Source organism: Sturnus vulgaris, chromosome 3 (genome assembly GCF_052056855.1).
Source record: "Sturnus vulgaris isolate bStuVul1 chromosome 3, bStuVul1.hap1, whole genome shotgun sequence".
In the NCBI taxonomy this organism is placed as follows: Eukaryota; Metazoa; Chordata; class Aves; order Passeriformes; family Sturnidae; genus Sturnus; species Sturnus vulgaris.
This window is the reverse complement of record NC_142245.1, coordinates 31,634,245-31,654,350: the sequence shown is the minus strand read 5'-3', so window position 1 is coordinate 31,654,350 and position 20,106 is coordinate 31,634,245. Positions and strand designations below refer to the sequence as shown.

General features: G+C 44.6%; 1 protein-coding gene across 2 annotated transcripts in view; it reads right to left on the bottom strand.

The window, feature by feature from the left end:
• Positions 1–20,106, bottom strand: part of MDGA1 (MAM domain containing glycosylphosphatidylinositol anchor 1) — a 147,644-nt gene that overhangs the window by 48,241 nt on the left and 79,297 nt on the right. For both annotated transcript variants that reach the window (XM_014878053.2, XM_088161290.1), the window contains exons 9-10: positions 6,748–7,017; positions 3,273–3,424 (exon numbers count right to left, since the gene is read on the bottom strand). In XM_014878053.2, coding sequence (XP_014733539.2) covers positions 3,273–3,424; positions 6,748–7,017 — 422 coding nt within the window. The remainder of the gene's footprint in view (positions 1–3,272; positions 3,425–6,747; positions 7,018–20,106) is intronic.

The following is a 20,106-nucleotide window of genomic DNA, read 5'->3' as shown; positions in this document are numbered from 1 at the left end:
TGGGGAGGCTGCTTTGAATCCCCAAGCAATGAAAATAATTTTCAGTTGGAATGCAGTACTACAGTGCCTTTTCTACACTGCAAGAATACATGGAAGAAAAAAAAAGTTGATCCAATAGCCCAAAAGCCTTGTGGCATCTGCCCACAACCAAACCACCCCAGGCTGTGACCTCATTGAGGTCACCAACTAAGGTGAAGTAAGGTGGTTGGCATTTGGATCACTTGGCTTGCAGCAAGAAAGGAAAAACCCCCCAGGCTGTCAGGACAGACAGCTGTGAGGCCCCTGCTGCTCTTCACTGGGCACGTTTTCCCCACTGAGTTGTCTCTCAGCAATGCATCTGCCTAAGCCCACCTGAACAATACCCTCCAGGAAATTACAGCCTCTTTGCCCAGATAGAGAGTAGAGGTTTCTCAAGAAGCTGGCTACAGGTTGCTATCATATGTGCTTTCCTGGGTCAGTGGCTCCAAGCTGTCAAGCTGCTTATATGGTTTTAATCAAAAGTTAATTCTTATTCTATTGGAACTGGTGTGTCTGTTGTGTGGCTCAGCCTGCTCTGCAGTGCTGGGAACAATCAGCTCTGGTGAAAGTGCTTCTGCCCATCTTGCTGGGAGCCCCCATACATTGTTTAGAAAATCAAATTCCCCCAGACTGCTTGCAATCCCCCCAGTAATGCTGAACAGAAAGAATTAGAGGAGGCACAGCGCCAGCCAATTAATAAGCAGCACTCTGACTCTCACCCAGCCCCATTTTCAGCAGCTGCAGCAAGCAAATTTAATTCAAGTGTTCCCAGGTGCCTTGCAAAGCATCCTGCTACTTGGGGATCTTCACATTACATATGCCAAGAGCTCCTTGAGCAAACCAGGGAGTGTGAAATGAAAACCAGCAAACTAAATTGCAGCCAGTGGGCATCCCAGCTGGTTGCCTTTTAGATTCCAGCTCAGCAAGAGTTAAATCTCCTCTTTCCATCCTCTCTTTCCCCTGATAGCCCCTCACCAGCCCAAGACTGCAGGCTGCCACATTCATTCATCCTTAAGGTGCTGTAGAGCCCCTGCCATGACCACTGAGGCTGCAGAGCTCCCAGGACTGGGGAGAGGGTGGGCTGGGTCAGCTTTCACCATCTTGATGCTGGCAATAAATCAGTTGCGAAAGGCCCATTTCACCTAAGGAGAATATTCCACTTCAATCCGAGCTCTCTAGGAGGGCTTTTGTGCCACCACAGGTAGTGCCTGGAAAGCCAGCGAATCCAGTGAGGAGTGTGTGCAGGCAAACAGCAGCTCCACACTCAGGCAGACAAATCCCCTTTGTTAAGAGCTCTCCAGTCAGTAACACTTTCAGGCTTTTGAGCTTTTCAGTTATATTCACTAAGGTCCCTATGTTTTGCAGTCCAGCGATGGAACAGGATGATGCATAGCTTAGTCCAGGTGCCCCAGCACAGGGAAGAAAGTGTGATAAAGCAAAAGAATCTGCAGGACATGATGGAACAAGGGAAGGTGTGGAAGGTCAGGTGTCACAAGGCTGCTTGGAGCCCAAGAGAAAACACTGGGAAGGCAGCACATGAACAGAGGGCAGCAGCAGGGTGGATGTGATCCTCTGGGATAAGGAAATGAAAAAGGCTCCATAAGACCTCAGTGTGGCTCACAGAAGTGGAGACCTCACCATGAAATACCGGTGTTTTCATTGGAGAAAAGCAAGGAGGAGGCAATACCATGAAAACCTTTTCCAAAGTATCTTAGTTTCAGCCAGGACAGGGTTAATTTTTTACAGTAGTATCACAAAAAAGTGTTTCCTTCTTGTGTTTGACAAAAGTGGGAACAAAACTTCCCTCTCCCCTCCTGTCTCTTTATTTTGGTGGTCTCTCCTTATTCAGTTCCAGGCCACCATGATGACACCTGTAGCCATTTCTAAAATATGATTGGGCTACAGCAGGGTCTCTGTATCATGCTCTTCTAAAACACACACTCGATAGTCACAACTATGTCCTGACTAAACAAACAAAATATTAACAGCAGTAACCAATGGGGTACGAACCAAACTGGGTGTGTGTGTTTAAATTTGCATGGCACTCAGCTTCCTTCATGTCCTAACTTAAAGCAGAAAACTTTTTCTTGATCCCTTTTAGTAGGAGCTCAGTGAAGGCTAGAACCAAGATGACTTTTAGACACTGTGCAAGAAGGAAAAAAACCTCAACTTACTGGAGAAGTATAAAACCCACAAATTTGTTCATTGAGTTGCAGTGCTGATAATAGCGAAACTTGGCTCAGAGGGAAGATCTACTATGACAAACTGCCTTCATTATTAGAGGCTCCCCCGGGTCCTGTATTATTATTAAGTACTGACAACGTGCTCCATGCAGTGTGAGTAACAAACAAAGGCTGTCCCACCCCAGAGAGCTCACAATCAAACGGAGACATAAAACTGGAGCCTACTGTGCAGAACTAGAGGAAAGAGACACTTGAATCTTTTTAATTATTTTGTTTTCTATCTACAGTAAATAAAATTTTCCTTGCAAAATGCATTTTCTTCCCAGCTACCACTGAATGGCACAAACCACCAATTTTATGCGTCCCCGTTTTTCAAAAATGTTCAATGCAGGTGCTTTGCTGGGTGTGGATGAAAGTACCTGGCAATCCTGCTAAGATAATGTGCTCTTTAAAAACATCAAACTCTTTTCCCTAACCTTCTCTAACCAGTGATGTCTTCAGATTTCACTCAGTTCTCTCCCCCAGCCCCCAACCCCCAGTATGATTTCCCTTCAAACTCAGAAACCTTGAAACCCACTTCTCTTTCCCTGCAGAGTTCATACAGTCCAAATAGCTTAGTTAGTGTTACAGGATGAAAGCCCTTCTGCAACACAAACAGCCATTGACTTTTTCCTGCAGTTCCTGCCTGGAGAGCTCTTCAGCTTATTCCCTTTTTTCCATACAAGTGAGGAGGATGGAATTCCACTCGTTTGAATCTTTGGCCTACAAAATCTACACCACCAACTAATGACTATAAGGCATTGTTCCCACTAAAATCCCATTGAAAACACTGAGCATGAACAGCCCAATGGGGGCCACAGGGCTTTGGAAGACCTCGACTGTACCCAGCCCCAGAGGTAAAAATGAACACCCAGCTGTGCACTTGGCCTGTCTCTTCCATTCAATGGGAAAGGTGCAAAACCATCAAGGTCTGCCAATTTCATCACTTTCAGCTCTTAATCAGCAAGGAAACCTTGATGCAATTGCCTCCTGAAAGCCCCTATGCTGGGGCTCCAGGAGAGCGGACCTTACCTGCCGGACTTCCAGGCGGTACTTGAGGATGGGATCCACAGCATCAGGCTCCTTCTGGGTCCACTGCAAGACGTAAGAGTAATTCTTGGATTGCTTCTGGCTCAAGGTGGGGTTGGGAGTGTCATAGTAAAACTCTGGGCTATAAGCTTTTGCTGGAGGGGAAAAAAAGAAGAAAGAGGGAGGAAAGTAAAAGAGTGGGATCAAGGGGAACAAAAATTACAAAGAGACGTGGTGAGAGTGGAAGAGCCCCACTCACCCTGCCTCTCGAGCTGCCTCTAACACAATGGACACCTTTACCATTGCACAAATGTGCCACTCTTTTCTGTGAATTATTACTGCTTTCCAGCCTAAACTATTGGGAGGATTAGCAGCCCTGCAACACCAGTGGGACATAACCAGCACTTGAGAAGGTGGGAACAACTTCACTTCTCCAGCTGGAACCAGCTCTAATCTTTTCTCTCTTGCTTTGTAGTTTAGATTGAAGTAACAGCTTTAAACTGGCATTTCTCCCGTTTCATCTGCTGCTTTACAGAGACTCCTGCTAACAAACCCTGAGGAAAGATCATTTGGCCAGTAGGTCATAGGAAAAGTGTTATTTATCACACAGAGACCATGGCATTAAAAAGGAGACCTTGCTCCTTCTGCATCTCCCCTGCCTTGGCAACACAGTGCTCCAGCCTCTTTGTAACACAACAGTCAGCTCGGCAGCAAAGAGGACACTGACCTCAGCCTGGGTAAAAGCAGTGGGAGCTTTGGCAGGGGCAGAGATGTCTTTTTTAAACCCACGTCTTTCCTTAAAAACAAAGTGCACCAGGAGAAGGGAAACACAGAAGGAAAGACGTACCAGAGAGCAAATGAGCAGTTCAGAGAAGAAGGGACTTCCTGTTACTTCCCCAGCAGTTTCTGTCCTGAATCACTACCAAACACAATTTGAAGGCTCCTGCCATGCAGCCTAGCAGCTGGTGGACTAATGCACAGAGAGCACAGGCAACTCGAGGTCTTACCCACAACTGATTTTGCCCTATTTGAAATTATGATCATTTCACTCAGTGAACTTCAATTTTTGGCGGGTCCTGTCCTGAGCTAGGAAGAAGATGGACCTGAATGAAAGCTCAGGTGTCTGGGTCCAGATCCAATCTGAACCAGCAGAGACCATAAAGAATGCCTGGGCAGCAAAGGATGCTGGAGAGCAGAACAGGAATAACCACCATGTCCCCAGGATGTCTGCTGCACCTTTCTACTTGAATCACAGGCCCTGCCATTCTGTGTGGTTATAATTAGGTTAGACAGGATTCAATGTTTATTTTTTATGAACTCAGATGTATAATATTGATATTTATTTCCAAGTCCTTTTTCTCTTATTATTTTTATTGACTTGAATTTTTGTGCAAGCAAGAAGTTCAGAACCACCTCAGAGACTAATTGCTGCTTATTCAACTTGTATTGACTATGGAAGTCAAGCTTTATAATGGATTTCAAAAGAAAATCAGAACTGATGATAATCATCATCTTGCGTGATATTAATTCATTATTAATTGACTCAAGATGGAAATAGAAGCTAGGGGAAAAAAGCATTTTTTGATAGAAATGCTGCATATCAAAATACTTTCAGAACTTCCTTCTGGAAGCTTTTACTACTGCTGGAAAGTTTTGTCTTTTGCTTACAGGTGATAGGAAGAGCTGAAGATTATCCATGTCTTTCTTTCAGGCTCTTCTGTGCTTGTGGCTAGTGAGGGAGCAGATGTTGAACAGTATGGGTTGCCCACATAACTTCCTCAAGAGGAACGGGTTGGATGTTTCACTATCCTTCCAAAACATCTTGGAAAGCTAATCACTCATCCATAGAAGAAAATAATCCCATCCTGGTCAGATACATGTACTGCATTTTCAGTGAATCTGAACACCCCACAGTCAAAAATGAGTCACTTTCTGTTGCACGGGTATTTTTTTCCACAGAGAAGAAACAGAAACAAAGAGATCATGCCATTTTCTCTGTTCAAATAGGAAGGCTGTGGCTGATGGGAATTAAAACTCCAGCAGTCCTGAGTCCAAGTAGAGCAGTCTAGTCACTGGAATATTTTTCAGGTTGTTCTACAGGCTCAGAAGGTATAATTAATTTATAACTGCCCAAGAGACAAGCAGAGATGTCTGGAGTTGAACAGCTACCATCAGATACCAGTGTTTTGGAAAAGGAGAAGGGATGCAGGAAAAATAAAGCCTCGCTGCCTTCCCGATCAGTGCTCTCTAGGCACGAATCCTTTCTGCTGAGGGGATCTTATCTCCAGCACAGTATGGCACACCAGGTACCAATATGTATTTGTTGATGCCACCAGCAAGAAATTCCTGGGAGCATTCCCAGGGTTGACAGGGACGCAGTTTTCTGTGATGGCTCGTGGAGGGATATGGGTTGCTATCACTTAGTGATGTGAGAGTTACAAGCATATGAAAAGGGCAAAGAGGACAGAGAGGGCCAAAGCTCTCAAGCAAAATTTGCTGCCAGATAAATGCCAGGAAATCTCAAGGGGTGAGAACAAATTCCTGAAAAGGGACCCAAATAGTAGAAATAGTTTGGGCTCCCCTATTTCTGCAAGCATCCCAGAGTTACAGCATACCTGAGCTTTCCCAAACCCTAAGAAAGACCTGCTTCAAAAGCAGGCCTCTGGATGTTATTCATTCTCATTTTTTCAACCCAGGCTTGAAAAGTATTATAAATTGGCCTTGGACTCAAACCTGAATATTTGGACTGAATTTATTGCTTATTAAGGCAACTTCATGGGAGAGCTTTCTTAGAAAATTGTGCTCAAGTCAGTTCTGGGGTCATGGGAAAAGCAGATTTAATGATCAGCTGGAGAGGCCAGGTCAGATGTGCAGTTTTAGATGCTATAACTCTGCCATCCCTCTTTGCAGTTGCAGGTGCTGGAGAGGAGTCCCATTACAGTGGATGATGGATTCAAAGAAAACTGTGAGCAGCAAATCCACTATGTACTAGTGTCCATTCCCAGCTCACATGCTAGAAAACACTGTGAGGTGCAGATAGCCAGGAGTCATAGGGAAGGCACAGGAATACATAATACAGTTTTTGTTTCTTTGTTTGTTTGCTTTTAAAGAGGAAATCAGATGGTTTGGAGCCTGCTGGAGGGATGTACAGAGCTTTTCACTACCCCTTGGTCAATACTTGTCGACGATACATGTTGTCCAAGCTTGAAAGCTGATGGTAGCCTTGAGTTTAAGTCCTGTAAGTAGCCAAACACTGCTAAAAAATAGAACAGTGGCTAGCACTTAACTGCTCCAGGTCCATCTGCCTGGATGATGGAGACAGCTCTCCCTGCTGGCTTATGGAAAATCATTCCCCCTGAACAGAATGCTGGGCACAGAGGAAGCAATAGGGGTGCACTGTGCTGGCACCAGTGTATGAGGAGCAAGCTTGCCATGACCCCATCCAACAGCCTGCTCTGATGTGCATCCTGTGACTTACCAGACACCTGGAAGAGGCAAGCAGAGACCCCCACGTCGTTGGAAATGCTGCACTCGTAGGTCCCGCTGGTCTCCCGGCTGACACTGTCCACCTTGAGCTCCGAGTAGTCCTGCTGCTCTGTCAGGGGCTGCGCCAGGAGGCTCCCGTTGAAGCGCCAGACGGAGGTGGCCACCTTCATGGGGCTGCCCTTGAGCATGGTGCAGCGCAGGGTGACGCTGTGCCCCATGCCCTGCCGCACGTCCTGGAAGGCTGGCTCCACCACGGGGGGGACTGGAGACCCAACAGAGCAACAGACAGGGATGCCATCAGGGAACAGCTGCCTCATCCAGCATGGTCACCCCGATCGCCTCTGACAAGACAGGTACCTATGATTTCCAAGGGGTTGAAGCCAGGATCCATCACACCAAAAGCAACAGTTGTCTGACATTCCCTTCTGACTGGGCTGGGGCCACATTCTACCTCCCTCCCACTTCATGAGTAGAGGTAACCTTTGGCAGGTACTCATCCCACACCGAGCACTGCTTGCAGGAGCTACCAAGCTCTGCTCTCTCATGTGAGAAGTGCCATGCTAGCAGCTGTATCACGTCTTGGATTCAATCCTCGGGTCTAATCAGAATGACTGGTCCTCCTATACAGCATAAAATCCACTCCCTGAGCAGGCAGGTAAGCTCCCAAGCAGTCATTTCTTCTTGTCAGTGTTTGGCAGGGTTATCAAGGACATTGTATTTAGATGGAGGGATCTGCACTGTCTCTCCCCACAGACCTGAAGGGGTTTTGGAGGGCCTCTCCCAAATACATCAATAGAACACATCACAGATGGGCTACAGGGACTCTGGGTCCTATTTTTATCTCTGGCAACAATTCCCTTGGGATGTTGGGAGGTGAGACACATCTATCCATGTCAGCTTCTCTGGTAGTACTGTGAGAATGGGAATGGTGATATGTGTTCACCTCCTTAGCAAAGGGAGACTACTATGTCTTTTGCACTTCTTTAGCACTTGTAAAAATTTATGAGGACCTCATGATTTAGGCATGGTTGAGGCACAGCAAGGAGAAAGTCAGATTGTTACTGTTTGGGTTATTCCTTATTTAATGCAATGAGAAAGGATTTAAATCTCCACTGTCTCTGACAGACATGTTTCACTTGCAATAAACTCTTAATTAAAACATTACAGCATTGGGATAACCAGAAGCTCTCCATCTAAAATGAGAAAAGCATCCTAAACACGAAACAGCTGTTAGCCTGAATGTAAAACAGGGGGAACTGATTTATAGCAACTTCAGTACAATCACAACTGACCTTCTCCAGGTTCAGAGCAAGTATTCTTCCACAGACAGTTTCTATGCCCTACAGATTGACAGAGCATCTGCCTCCTCTAAAGGTCCATCGAGCTACCAAGAACAGCCAAGCCCAAAAACCCAACATCTGCAACACCCAGCATCTGCAGCTCCAGAGACACAGGTCCACCAATAACCATGGGTCACTCAGCATCCCTGATGCCCTGAACAGAGCTATGCTGGGAAGGGCTCCAGCACACCAGTCTCCTCCCATAGCCTGACCCCAGCAAGACCCAACAGCTCTGTGACACAAGTGACGTCTCTATCTTCACCACAGATGAAGGTGATGCATGCACTGTTCCACACGTGGGCATGCAGTGTCCCATCTCCAGGGGACACAAATGCATCTGTTGCTATCCCATGTACAGTTATCCCCATCATTTCCTTCACCTGGAAGCCTTTATTTGACATGGCTGATTGCTTTCAAGGTACCTTGTTCTCAACTCCAGGTCTCTGGGCCCTTAAGTGTATTAAAAGCAGCCCTTGCCTGAGCTGAGGCTGCTGTGCTGAGTGTCATGGTCAGCTCATTACAGATGGCTTTCCTGGGGATGTGTTTCTGCGAGTGCTTCAAGTGCTGACTTGCCTTTGGCTCACACGTCTCCCACCTCACAGTGAGAATAATGTGAGAAGTTGCTTGATTAGACCTAGTGCCATGCATGTGTCATCTCCATCCCTAGCTGCTATCCCATTTCTTCAGTCACATCTGATCCTTAATTGAAGCCAGTGGGGTCTCACATTATAATCTAGGCCAGCTGGTGATATAGGGAAAAGGAAGAGAAAAAGGGGAGAGGAGAGAAAAAAGAAGACTTGAAAAAATGGCACAGCCACTTCGGATGTACTCAGAGCAGTCTGTCTCCTGAGGAGGAGAGAGAGAGGTGGGAAAGCAGCTTCCCTCACTGCATCTAGCTGTGCCAGGTATGGGGCTGGCACTGAGGAAATGGTCTGAAAATGGACAAAATGCCACCTGCAAGGACATGTGCTGCAAGGAAAGTGCCCTCCTGGGCCTCACTGTGGGAGTGTCTGGGGCTGGTAAAGGGTCACAGAGGAACAGGGCTGGGATGCTCCAGAGGCTTCCTTAGGTCACTGGAACAGCAGGGCAGCCAAGGATGCAGAAAATACTTAATCTTCTTCAGCTGGAAAACGGAATTTATTTGATTTGCACTGGGCCAGGCTCTGGGACTATGTTACTGTCTTGCAAAGGGAATGTCTGAAAGTGTCTATAAATTAAAAATTGATTATATTTTCTCCTCTTGTCTCTGGCACTAGGAAACACCCAACGAGCATTAACTCTGCATGTAGTCCTGGAGCTCCTGGGTTTTCTGGAGACAGAGCTGAAGCAGATCATCCCATCACTACAAAGTATAGAGAACTACACCAGGGGTCAGTTATTCCCCAAGGATCCCAATGGATATGAAAACAAAGGAAGGCCAACAGCAATTACAGAGCCAGACATTAGCTTTGACACATTCACACTTGTTCAAGGAGATTATATACAAAAGGCAGACTCACCACAAAAGCAGGGATCCAGTCCAAAAAACCTCACCACTAACAACACAGCCTTTTCTGTTTCTGTTCTTTTCCCCTGACTTAAAGGCAAAAGAAAGCTTTAAATGTTTAATGTTTAAATGATCTGGTGCTTCTGCTCCCCAGAACTAGGAACTGAACAGCTCCAGTACACCTGAAATGGGGGCTGTCTTGAACGAGAGGCCTGTGATATAAGCCCTGCACAGACACCTTTAGGGAGCTGCAGAAAGGATGATTTTCAAGGTGCCTCTTATACTCACAGGGAAGCAGAATTCCTGCTGACTGTAAGGAAGTTGTATTTGGTTATTCTGGCTTGCTAAGCTGCTATGGTGCTCTTTAATTTTTTAGCCCAGTTCCAAAGGTGAGTCCTCATCCAGAGGCTCCTCAAATACCTTTTCACATCTCCCTTGCAATCCAGCAACTGTATCAGAACTGCTCTTTTAAGCAGCCTCCACATTGCAGGCAGCAAATTACTACACTTCCAGAAGGTAAAAAAAAACCCTGTGCACATAGAGAGCTTCAGGATCCCCTGGCAAAAAACACAGCAAATACAGACAATTACTCTTCTCTCTCAGCACACAGCTTAACTCTAGAAGAGCTTGCTGGCAAGAGCAGTGATGAAAGGGGTAAAGAGGAAATGTTGAAGCAAAGGTCGTCCACCAACCTTGTTAAGACGTGGCTGCTGTGAAACACAAGGCAGGGCAGTCTGCCTTTGCAGCAGGATTAGCTAGTTAGGAGCAATTCCAATCAGCCAAACACAGGCAACCTACTCCAGCGTGCCAGGCACCCTAAAGCAAAGCTGGGCTGCAGGCAGCTCCTCACCGTGAGCCAGAGCAGATGCTCTGCACCGAAGGCTGCTAAGCTAATGTTGCTCACAGTCATGAAGGGCAGCAGTGAGGGAAGTTCAACAGCGAAATGTCAAGCACCGAGGAGTGTTGCTTTGTGTCCCAGTAACCTCTTCTTTTATTAGTTTTAGTGGAAATAACTGGAATAGAAATGCTTATCCGGCTAGGAGAGTCAGAGTGCGAAGCCTTCTCACAGTTTAGACTTTTGGTCTGCTTCGTTTAAGTCTGTTTTAGTTCTGGCCTTGAGAAAGGGTAAAACCAAACTAGGGCTCTTCCTTACAAGAGCCAAAGAGCTCAATGGAGAGACCACAGTCTCTCCTTTCACTGTCACTGTGCTATCCTGTTCAGCAAGGGATACTTGCATTGCTGTCAGATTGCTGCAGGCTCCCATCAAATTCAGATGCCTCCAGAGGCGGAGATGTTTCTTTCATCAGTGATGAAGCCAGATCAACCCAGGAGAGATGCATCTGGAAGATTTTTACTTGTGGGGGTAAATAGAGAAAAAAAAAAATCCCTAAATTAGAAACTGGCAATGTTGTCATGAGGCTGTTCAATCCAGTATGGATGAAAGGCAAAGAAGGGCTCTTATTGGAGTGGACTCGTGCTGATGTCTAAAGAGGCTACCTAGAACAGAGCCTAGACAGTGTTAAGGAATAAAGAATGTATTTATTAAAAGGCCTTCAAAGGATACACCTTGGGCAGGCAGTGGCTCCACCCAAGATGGACCCAAGATGGGCAGTGTGTAACGAGTTTTCACACTTTTATAAGTTTTGGTCCATTTACATATTGGATTTAATTGTCTAATTACAGGTTCAGGTTATGAAGTTCCATCCTCCCAGATTGTTCTTCTCAATTTGCTGTTGTTTAAACTTTTTGAGCCTGAAGCTGCAACGGTGTCCTTGCTTCCCAGGCTGGAAAAGGACTGTTTTGTCTAACTATACTGTGAAGAGAACTTGCTAACATTTTATATGAAGTTCAGAGTTACATACTAATGCAGCACAGAATCTGGATAATATGAAAGCTAGAACTTAAGGCATCAATGCACAGAAATCAGTGACAAGCTTAAAAACAAGCCAGTATCTGCAGAACAGGGGTGCATTGAGTGAGCAGACATCACACAAATCGTTCAGGCAATAACTGAGAAGGTTGAATATCTTGGACATCACAGGACAACACTACTATGCAAGACACATGCAAACTCTGCTTCCTCACTGCTGTTTGGTAACTGTGAATAGCATAACCTGATCAAATCTCAAATGCTGGCTTGTTTTGGAAAGGCTGTCAGAGCTAGGGAGCTCCTTCATAATCCGCTTTCTGACTCACAAGCAGCCTTGTCCCCTCTGTAGCCACGTACAGCTGACAACAGCCATCTCTGTGGGTGGTGAGCTGCCAGCATTGTACTGCCTCTGTGTGCAGCTACATTCTTATTTTGCTATAGGAATTTACTTTCCACAGCACTTCCTCTGCTGCAAAGAGGAGCGGAGCACAGCAATGTCATGGGGGAAAGGAGAGGCACAAAGAGAAAGATGCCCTAATCAAGGTGTCACACACAGAGATGAGACAAAAGCAGCACAGGAGTCCTGTATCCTCACCTCCACTATGTGGTGTCCTGAATCAGGATACTTTCCATATTGGGACCCTTATCCTGGTCCTTCCAATCTTAGCCCAGACTTCCTTGTCTGTGAGAAACACCCTCTCCTCTATCCTCCAGAACCAGTCTTTAAATTTTTATTTAAATCTAGACAGTGCTGTATGTAACACAAATGAGGAAAATAGCAAGCTGTGCTAAATTAGAAAGCTGCTTCATTTCAGCAGCTCTCATCCCACCCTACTGACTGACTACCTCAAAGCTTAGCCATGCATCACAGCACCAGTGGGACTCCTGACTTTGGTCTTCACCATGTCCCTTGGTGAGACCCAAGTGACTGCTCATTTGTAGGATTAACATTGCAAACAACACACAGATAACCTGGCATGAAAGACTGCACATAGTAGTTAGTTACAATTCTTAGCTGTGTCTTGTTATCCAAAGAAGCTAATGACAACAGGAAGTAATTTCTCTCTCTAGAAAGCAAATCAGCACAGGCAGCTACTTGGAGCTTGTGAGACCTAAACGAGGAGCATACATTTAATTTCTTATATGTATCCTTTTGCAGTCATGCTGGATGCAGCCTTCCTTAATCTCCTCTAGACAATCAAAGTAACCTTAGCAAAGGATGCCTCCCTTTTCCAACACCCAGTTCCCATAATCTGGGGTAATAACGATATCACAGACAGCAAAGGTACTGCAACCCTTTTCTCACAGCAGGTAGAAAACTCCATGGTTTCTTCTCCAGGAGAGACCAGAACTCTCTACCCAAACAAGAGGGAAGTTCTTTTATTGTCACAAGGCTGGGTACACCCCACACCCTAGGAACACACATTAGGCACCAACAGTTTTCCATGTGGAGACAAATATCCAACCCGTATTTACAAGCCCAGTCTCATATGCTTGTTTAATATATACTTGAGTAGTTAGAAAAAGGGAGATCCAGGAAGGCTTGCTCAAGCTGTTTCAGCTAAAAGCCAAATCTCATTCTTTTATCTTATATGACTTTTGTCTTTGCACTTCAGTCTTTCCCTGTATTGAAGCCTTGAAGAGATAAAACGTGTGGTTTTTGCATAGTGCTTGAAAGCCAAGTTGCAAATATTGTTATTTCAAAGAAAACAGAATTATTTGAGTATATTTTCTGCTAGACAAGTAAGTGCAGGGTTTGGAGAGGCAAGGCTCAGAAAATGCTTAGATCTGTGCTAGATGACTGCTTAAAAGAAGAAGCAAATGAAATGTATTCACTACCAGCTTTTCTGCTTTCCTCTTCCCTGAACTTTCCAAGCCAATTAGCTCAACCAGTCATCACCTATTAATAAAGAGGGATTTACTAAAGGACTTCCTCTTCTGCATGATGAACTGTGCTGATTAATACATGAAATACATTGCTCTCTTTACAGAGTGCTTTGAAGAAAGTCCATCCTGGGTGGGAATTTCCAGACCTTTAGCCTGACAGATATGCCTCCTCAAAAAAAGATCTGTCCCAGACATGCTGGAACACCACTCAGACTCACTGCCCAATTAATTCACGCTAACAAGACACTACAAAGACAAGTATTCTTCTGCAGTGTAAAGCCACTTCATTCCCATGCCTCACTTACCTTTTAGCGCCTTCTTTTAAGACAGTACACTCTCCTAATTGAAAAAGATAAGTAGAAAAAGATGGTGCATGTACAGAAAACACAGACACATTTTTATGTGAAATGAATGCTGCTAAGCCTTCCCCCACCCACAGAGCACCCAATCAGCCAAGCTCTTCACAGGAGAAATATAGAGGGTGAGAGTGGACATTTCAGAACTAATACCTTCAAGTACTGCCAGGCCAATGGCATAACCACAAACTTAGATTTTTTTTTTCCATAGACTGACATGAAACTGTTTTCTCTAGCTTATAACCAAGCTTGCTAATTATAACACAGTGAAGCAGCATGATGGCCAGGGTGGATCTGCCCACCCTTCACTCTCCTGCCCACCCACATACCCACAAGAGGGGAGCCCTCCCATGTGTAGCAGTGTCAGACCACCAACGCTTCACTCAGGTTCTGCCTGTCTTCTGCAAGACAACAAGGTGTCACCTCATAGCTTTGCATCTGTTATTACATGCCTCTGTTTAACAAATTGATCTGGCAGTGACACGCTGCTCCCAACAGCATATAAATAGTTCAGATCCAAACATTCACTAACAGTCAACCAATGAGACTCTTTCCCCAAAAGCATCCTATATGCATTAACTTTTGGCAGAGAAACAGTTATCTTACTATTCAATAATTCATAGAGGAGCTACTCAGCTGGGCAGTTCTGGGAATAAAGCAACTCGTTGCCAGTGCAAACCAAGGAAAAGAAAAAAAAACCCAAAATCAACCCAGCAAGAAAGAATAAATGAGGTTCTTCCAAAGCAAAGAATCCACATATTTCCTCTTACTTCAGAGTTTATCATTAATTTTTCTTACCATCTAACCTAATTCCCTTGCTGCAGTTTAAGCCTACTGCAAGTCCTCCCCATAGGTGTTTTCATGTCCTAGTAATCAACTCTGTACTAGCCTCAGGGTTTAAAGAAGGGAAAATAGTGGGAAAACAGTCAATCTATGAACTTCGACATCCTAGGACAGGCCCTCCACACTCCTGAGAAAGATTTGGAACAATTGGGAAAGGACTGATAACCTCCCATATCTACGATTGACAGCAAACCTGGTGCTAGCTGAAGCAGGACTTTAAAGCCCTAATTTATCACATTTTTCTTCACTGAAACACTCATCTTAGGAATGCCACCTCCCTCCAAAGCTATTGAGTGAGAGGGACATCTCCAGAGGATGATTCAGATGGCAGGAATTCCTAGCTGGCATACCAGCCTCTGTCCTGTACCTGCACAGGGAGTTTAAGGCGATGCCAGCCCTCACAGCTCTGCTAGGTGGGATGGATGCAGAGCAAAGCAAATGCATACAAGTGGCCAGTGCCCCCCTTCCATATGAACCTGCCATGAACTCCCAGTGCACCTTGTTTGATGAGCTGATCAGTAAGCTGAGTCTAACACACAAACCTGGGCAGTGTATCCTGCTCTTGGACAGGAGACGCCTCTCTGCTCCAGCTGCTGTGTGCCACAACAAGCTCAGGAAAACAGACAGGAGACTGCACATTCCCATAGTGAACACAGCGAGAAATCTTTGGACTCCAGGAAATGTTCAGTTAGTGCCACCACAGGGCTCATGTCCAGAGTACGCAGCTGCCTCCTACAAGGAATTGTCTGAATTGCCCCTTGTCTCCTGGAGGCTCTCATCCCCAACCAGAGGAGCTGCTGGGCAGAGGTGACTGCTGATTCCAAGCATCAATCCAATAACTCCTATTCCACTGCCAGCTGCCATAACAATTCAATTACTTACATATGTTTACACCCCTTTAACAAAACAATTGAAATTTAAAAGCCAGGAGGCTGCAGGAGAAAAGGACCTCTGAGGACTGCAATCCTGTCAAAATGGAGAAGAGCCCCTGCTTTAGAAATGCAGTTATTGTCAGGGCTGCAGGGGATCAGAGGCTTCTGCTCACAGCTGGACCACAGCATTACCTCACCTTCTGTTTTCAGTTTGAAAACTAAATTGGGACCACAAGACAATCCCTCCACAGCTGCTTTCCAAACAGGCAGGCAAAGTGGGAGGCAGCACAGCCAGAATCAGAAACACTGATTAAAAAATCAGACCTGCTGTAATGTTTGTGTGGTGGGATCAGAGCTGGAAAGGGGAGAGATTCAAGGCAGAAAGAGCCTGGTAGAGGAAGGAAGGCCATCCAAAGCAATTAATATCATCAAATACTAACCAGCACTCCTTAATATGTTTACTTTGAAATCTTTATTCACAGTAGTAAACAAAAAGGATGCATGGGACAAAGCTAGACCAGTAAGAGTTAATACAGTGATTCACCATTAATCTACAGAGTGGAAAGAAGACAAGTTTCCCCACACAAAACAGGCTGTTCCTCAGCTTCTCCTTCAGGCCTAGCAGGGAATTTGGACCATGGATGAAGAATTCTGCATAGAGCAATTCTCAGTTCTCCATCACTTCTCTATCTTCTACCTCAGAGTTCTGCTGCCAGTTGTTTAATATCCCGCTCTACTAACTGCCATCATTACCCCATTTTTCCATCCTTCACCCTTGATTGGTCTTGATTCATCTGAGGAAGATGACGACAATGAAAACGTAACTGTTCAGAAAGAGGCTGAAAGGATGCTCAAACTAAAAGATTTATGGCAAACGTTCAGTCTCATAGATGAAACAGATGAGGTCAACAGATATCAAAGCAATTTTTCCCATAAGAATTAATGTAACAAGGGGGGCAGTGCATACAGGAACTCAAGAAATGCATGCAATTTAAAAACACGGGATCAGTATATATAGCATAGAGAAAGGAAAGGCAAGAACATTTTTTACTGTAAGCATTTTTGCTGTCATTCTCTGGATGGTTACCGCTTCATCATTGTCATCATCATTTTCAGATGAATCAAGGTAGATCAAATCAATCATGGGCAAAGGATGGAAAAATGAGGATGGGTTCAGAAGGTCTTCAGATGAAATGGCTGAGAGCTTTCTGAACAGTGACTGGCTTCAAAAAGCCAGCTGCCAAACAGCCACCATCTCTGCCATCTGTACGTCCTGTCTTTCCCCTTCATCCTTCACACCATTACCTGCACGCATTTAAAATGTGTGACATCCATCAGGACCTTTGCCCAACTCCCCCTCTATTAATTAATTATGAAAAAAATACTTTTCTGTCCTATTAATACTGTCATAGCTTTTCATAAATGTATCTTCAACAGATTGCTGGTTACAGAAAATCATCTCTCTGCACTTTATTCCAAAAGATACTGCCTGTCTTTGGAGTCCAATTTCTTCAGGAATGGATTATGTCACCCACCTCAGAGAACAATATGGACTCAAGCTGCAGAAGACTTACTCCTGCATTGGAACCCTGTTTTCTCTCGATGCTGGCTCCATGTTTTCCAAGGCACACCAGCCCTGCTGCTGAAGCAGGTGCAGCCCTGTAGCCCCCGTCTTTCCCTGCATGAGGGAGACCACTTTCACTTCTGACAGTCACAGGTGCTGTGGGCTCCCAGAAATCACTTTTCAGGGTTCTTCTGCAGCACAGGACATAGAAAGGAAGCCAGTGAGAGAACTGGCAACCATTCAAGGACAGCAGACTGCTCCTCAACTTCCCCATCTGGCTATCGGCTCTGTCCCATCTCCTCTGGACTTGGACCAGGAGAGGGAAGTTTATTAACAGTCCCATTCACTGGATAAATCTGATCTGACATTCGTTTTTCCATGACTGACCTCAAACTGGGCCAGTACAGCAGGAATTTTTGGATGAGCAGCATCCCAGCAATGCAGTCACTTGCCTGTCTCATACAGACACCTCTTCGTGTTGGCTGAGGAGAGCTTCAGCTGCAACCAAAGTGATGTGCAGGACAAGTGGGAAGGACACACTATCTCTTCTCCCAATTCCTGGATTTTGGTCCAACACATAAACATCTGAAGTTGGTTCCATAAGTTTTCATTATTCTCATTCTCAATTCTCCACAAAAGTTAAGGCTGTTACCTTCCTCATTCTGACCCACTGCATCAAGATCTGAAAGTGGATCCTGGCCTGAGTCAATCCATCAGCAATCATCATTCTGAGGAGTTACACCAGCACACACTGCAACACAGTATCCTGCTCCTTTCACCCTCTCCATAATAAATAATAATGCCCCCCAGAATCACTTATTCCCAGGTAAAAAGGATATTTTAAACCAGTTTCAGCAATGCTTACTGAGACGTCCCACCGTAGTGGGCAAGAAGTAAATATAATTCTGCATACAGTTTTGGAAAGAACATTTGTGGACTTAAATTTGGAAATATTTGTGGCTGTATCTGTTATACAAGCCAGAGAAGATGGAAATATAGGCTGTGTCTGTTTGTAAGACTCTAGCTAGGTCTACATACCCCGACCTGAATTCATCAGTGCAAGAATGGCAGGCTAACAGCAGATCATAAAAATCTTAAGAATGACACAGAAAGTAGTAAAAGATGAGGGAAAACTTCATCCAGCTAGGCCTTTGAGGGGAAGTTTGTGATAGCACCTTGTGAATACCAGAGGAGATAAAACTATTCTGTACCCTCCATGCATGTACTGCCTATGAAGGTACAAACACAAATAATTGGGTCGACCCAAGCAGATGAAACCTCAGAAACTTTCAGCAATAAACCTTTTTATTCCTCACTGATTCCATAAAAAAACTCACGGAAGATGAATGTGGGATGCAACATTCAAAGTTAAAAATGAATGATGATTAATATAGTTTTATGGGTCCTTGGCAGACAAACCCGAGTAGTATTTGAGAAAGCAACAAGAAAAGTAACTATCTTGTCATAACATCCTCAGGCTTTGGAAAGAACCTGGCTTGCTTCCACACAACAGACTAATTGAAAATGTAATACTACTCAAACGCAGCCCACATTAAGCAGATTAAAAACACATTAACTGAAAGAGTTCAAAAAGAAATTTTAAATGGCTGCATGCACCATTGGGATCTCTCTAGTGAGGGGGAACATCTCTTCTTGGAATACATCTCTAGAAAGAGCCCACATGAACCTCTTAAATTGATGCTATTTCACATCTCCATCGAGGTCAGAGATCCAGCAAGCAGGTTGGCAAAGCTGAAGTATGTCAATTATAAAGTGTCCTGTTCAGGCTGAGTAGCCAACATCACACATGACCACCTGTAGTGTCTGAATGACACTGAATGAATCTGTTTGCAGCTGGCGTGACTGGTTGCACACTTTGGCACATCTGTGGCACGTGGCTTGGGCTTTGCTTCCTTCCCTCCCACACAAAGGCAGTGATAAGTGACAATCACCATTCCTTAGTGCCTGTGCCAGGATAAGAACCAACACTTCTAGAAGATACAAAATATGTAGCAGTAAACAATATACTAAAGAAGTACCTCTTACAGGACAAGTCAGCCTGCCTGATGGAATAGTCCTTTGGTAACTTCATTCAATATGTCCAGGATAGTCACAGAACCATAGAAAATTTGGGGTGGTAGGGACCCTTAAAGGTCTTAACATAAAGGTTCTTGAAAGAAAACTGTTGAGGAAAGAATGCGTCACTCTTGCAAGGAAAGAGATAATGACTCCAAGAGGAGCCTGACTTAATGTAACCCATTAACATCAGCTTTCAGCTTAATTCTGTAGTCCAAAGATGCCCAAATCCTTGGATGATTAAGCCATAGCTTACTAAACACATCGTGAGATGGGCATCACATCTGCACTGGTGAGATCATTTTTGAAAGCCTGTTTAATATGTGTGGCCATGCTGACAGAATGATGTTGAGAAAAAAATGAGAAGGCTATAAAAATAAATATAGGGCTGGAAAACATGCCTTGTGGTGAATGGCTAAAGAGACCCTTTCTGGATTGCATACTGAAAAGGCTAAGAGATTATTTGTTCTGGTGTCTGAGACTACATGAGGAAGAGACTGCTGGTAACAAATAGCTCGTTATGTGAGAAGACAAAGGCATAAAACGAGCTTGTAGTTGGAAACTGAAATGAGACAGGCTTAGATTAAGTGACGACAACTGAACCATGAGAGTAAAAAATGACTGAAACAACTTACTGAGCAACACACTGAATTTTCTGTCACTTCAGGGTGTGAGGAGATGCTGCACTGAAAATGTACAAATAATCCAAGTTTAGATGCACAAAGGTAAACTCTCCTTGTTCCTCAGTTCCATCAGTGATAGAGACTACGCCTGGCATATGAATAAGTCTCCTGTCCAGACAAACAGCACAAAACAGCTAGAAAGAGATTCAAAGAGCTCTTGCTTTCTCATAGTGATTGGGAAGCTGGAGTCACAGTATTTTGGATAAGCAGATTGGAGGCATAAGCTTCTCCAAAGGGTTTAAAAAAAAAATTCCCAACACAAAACCCTACTCTTTCCTCCTCTCTTAAAAATGTGTAGGTAGTTTCATTTGCATTTTTTCATTTATACATGTAAGTTGGTTCCTAGAAAGTGAATCAGTATAAAAACTTACCCA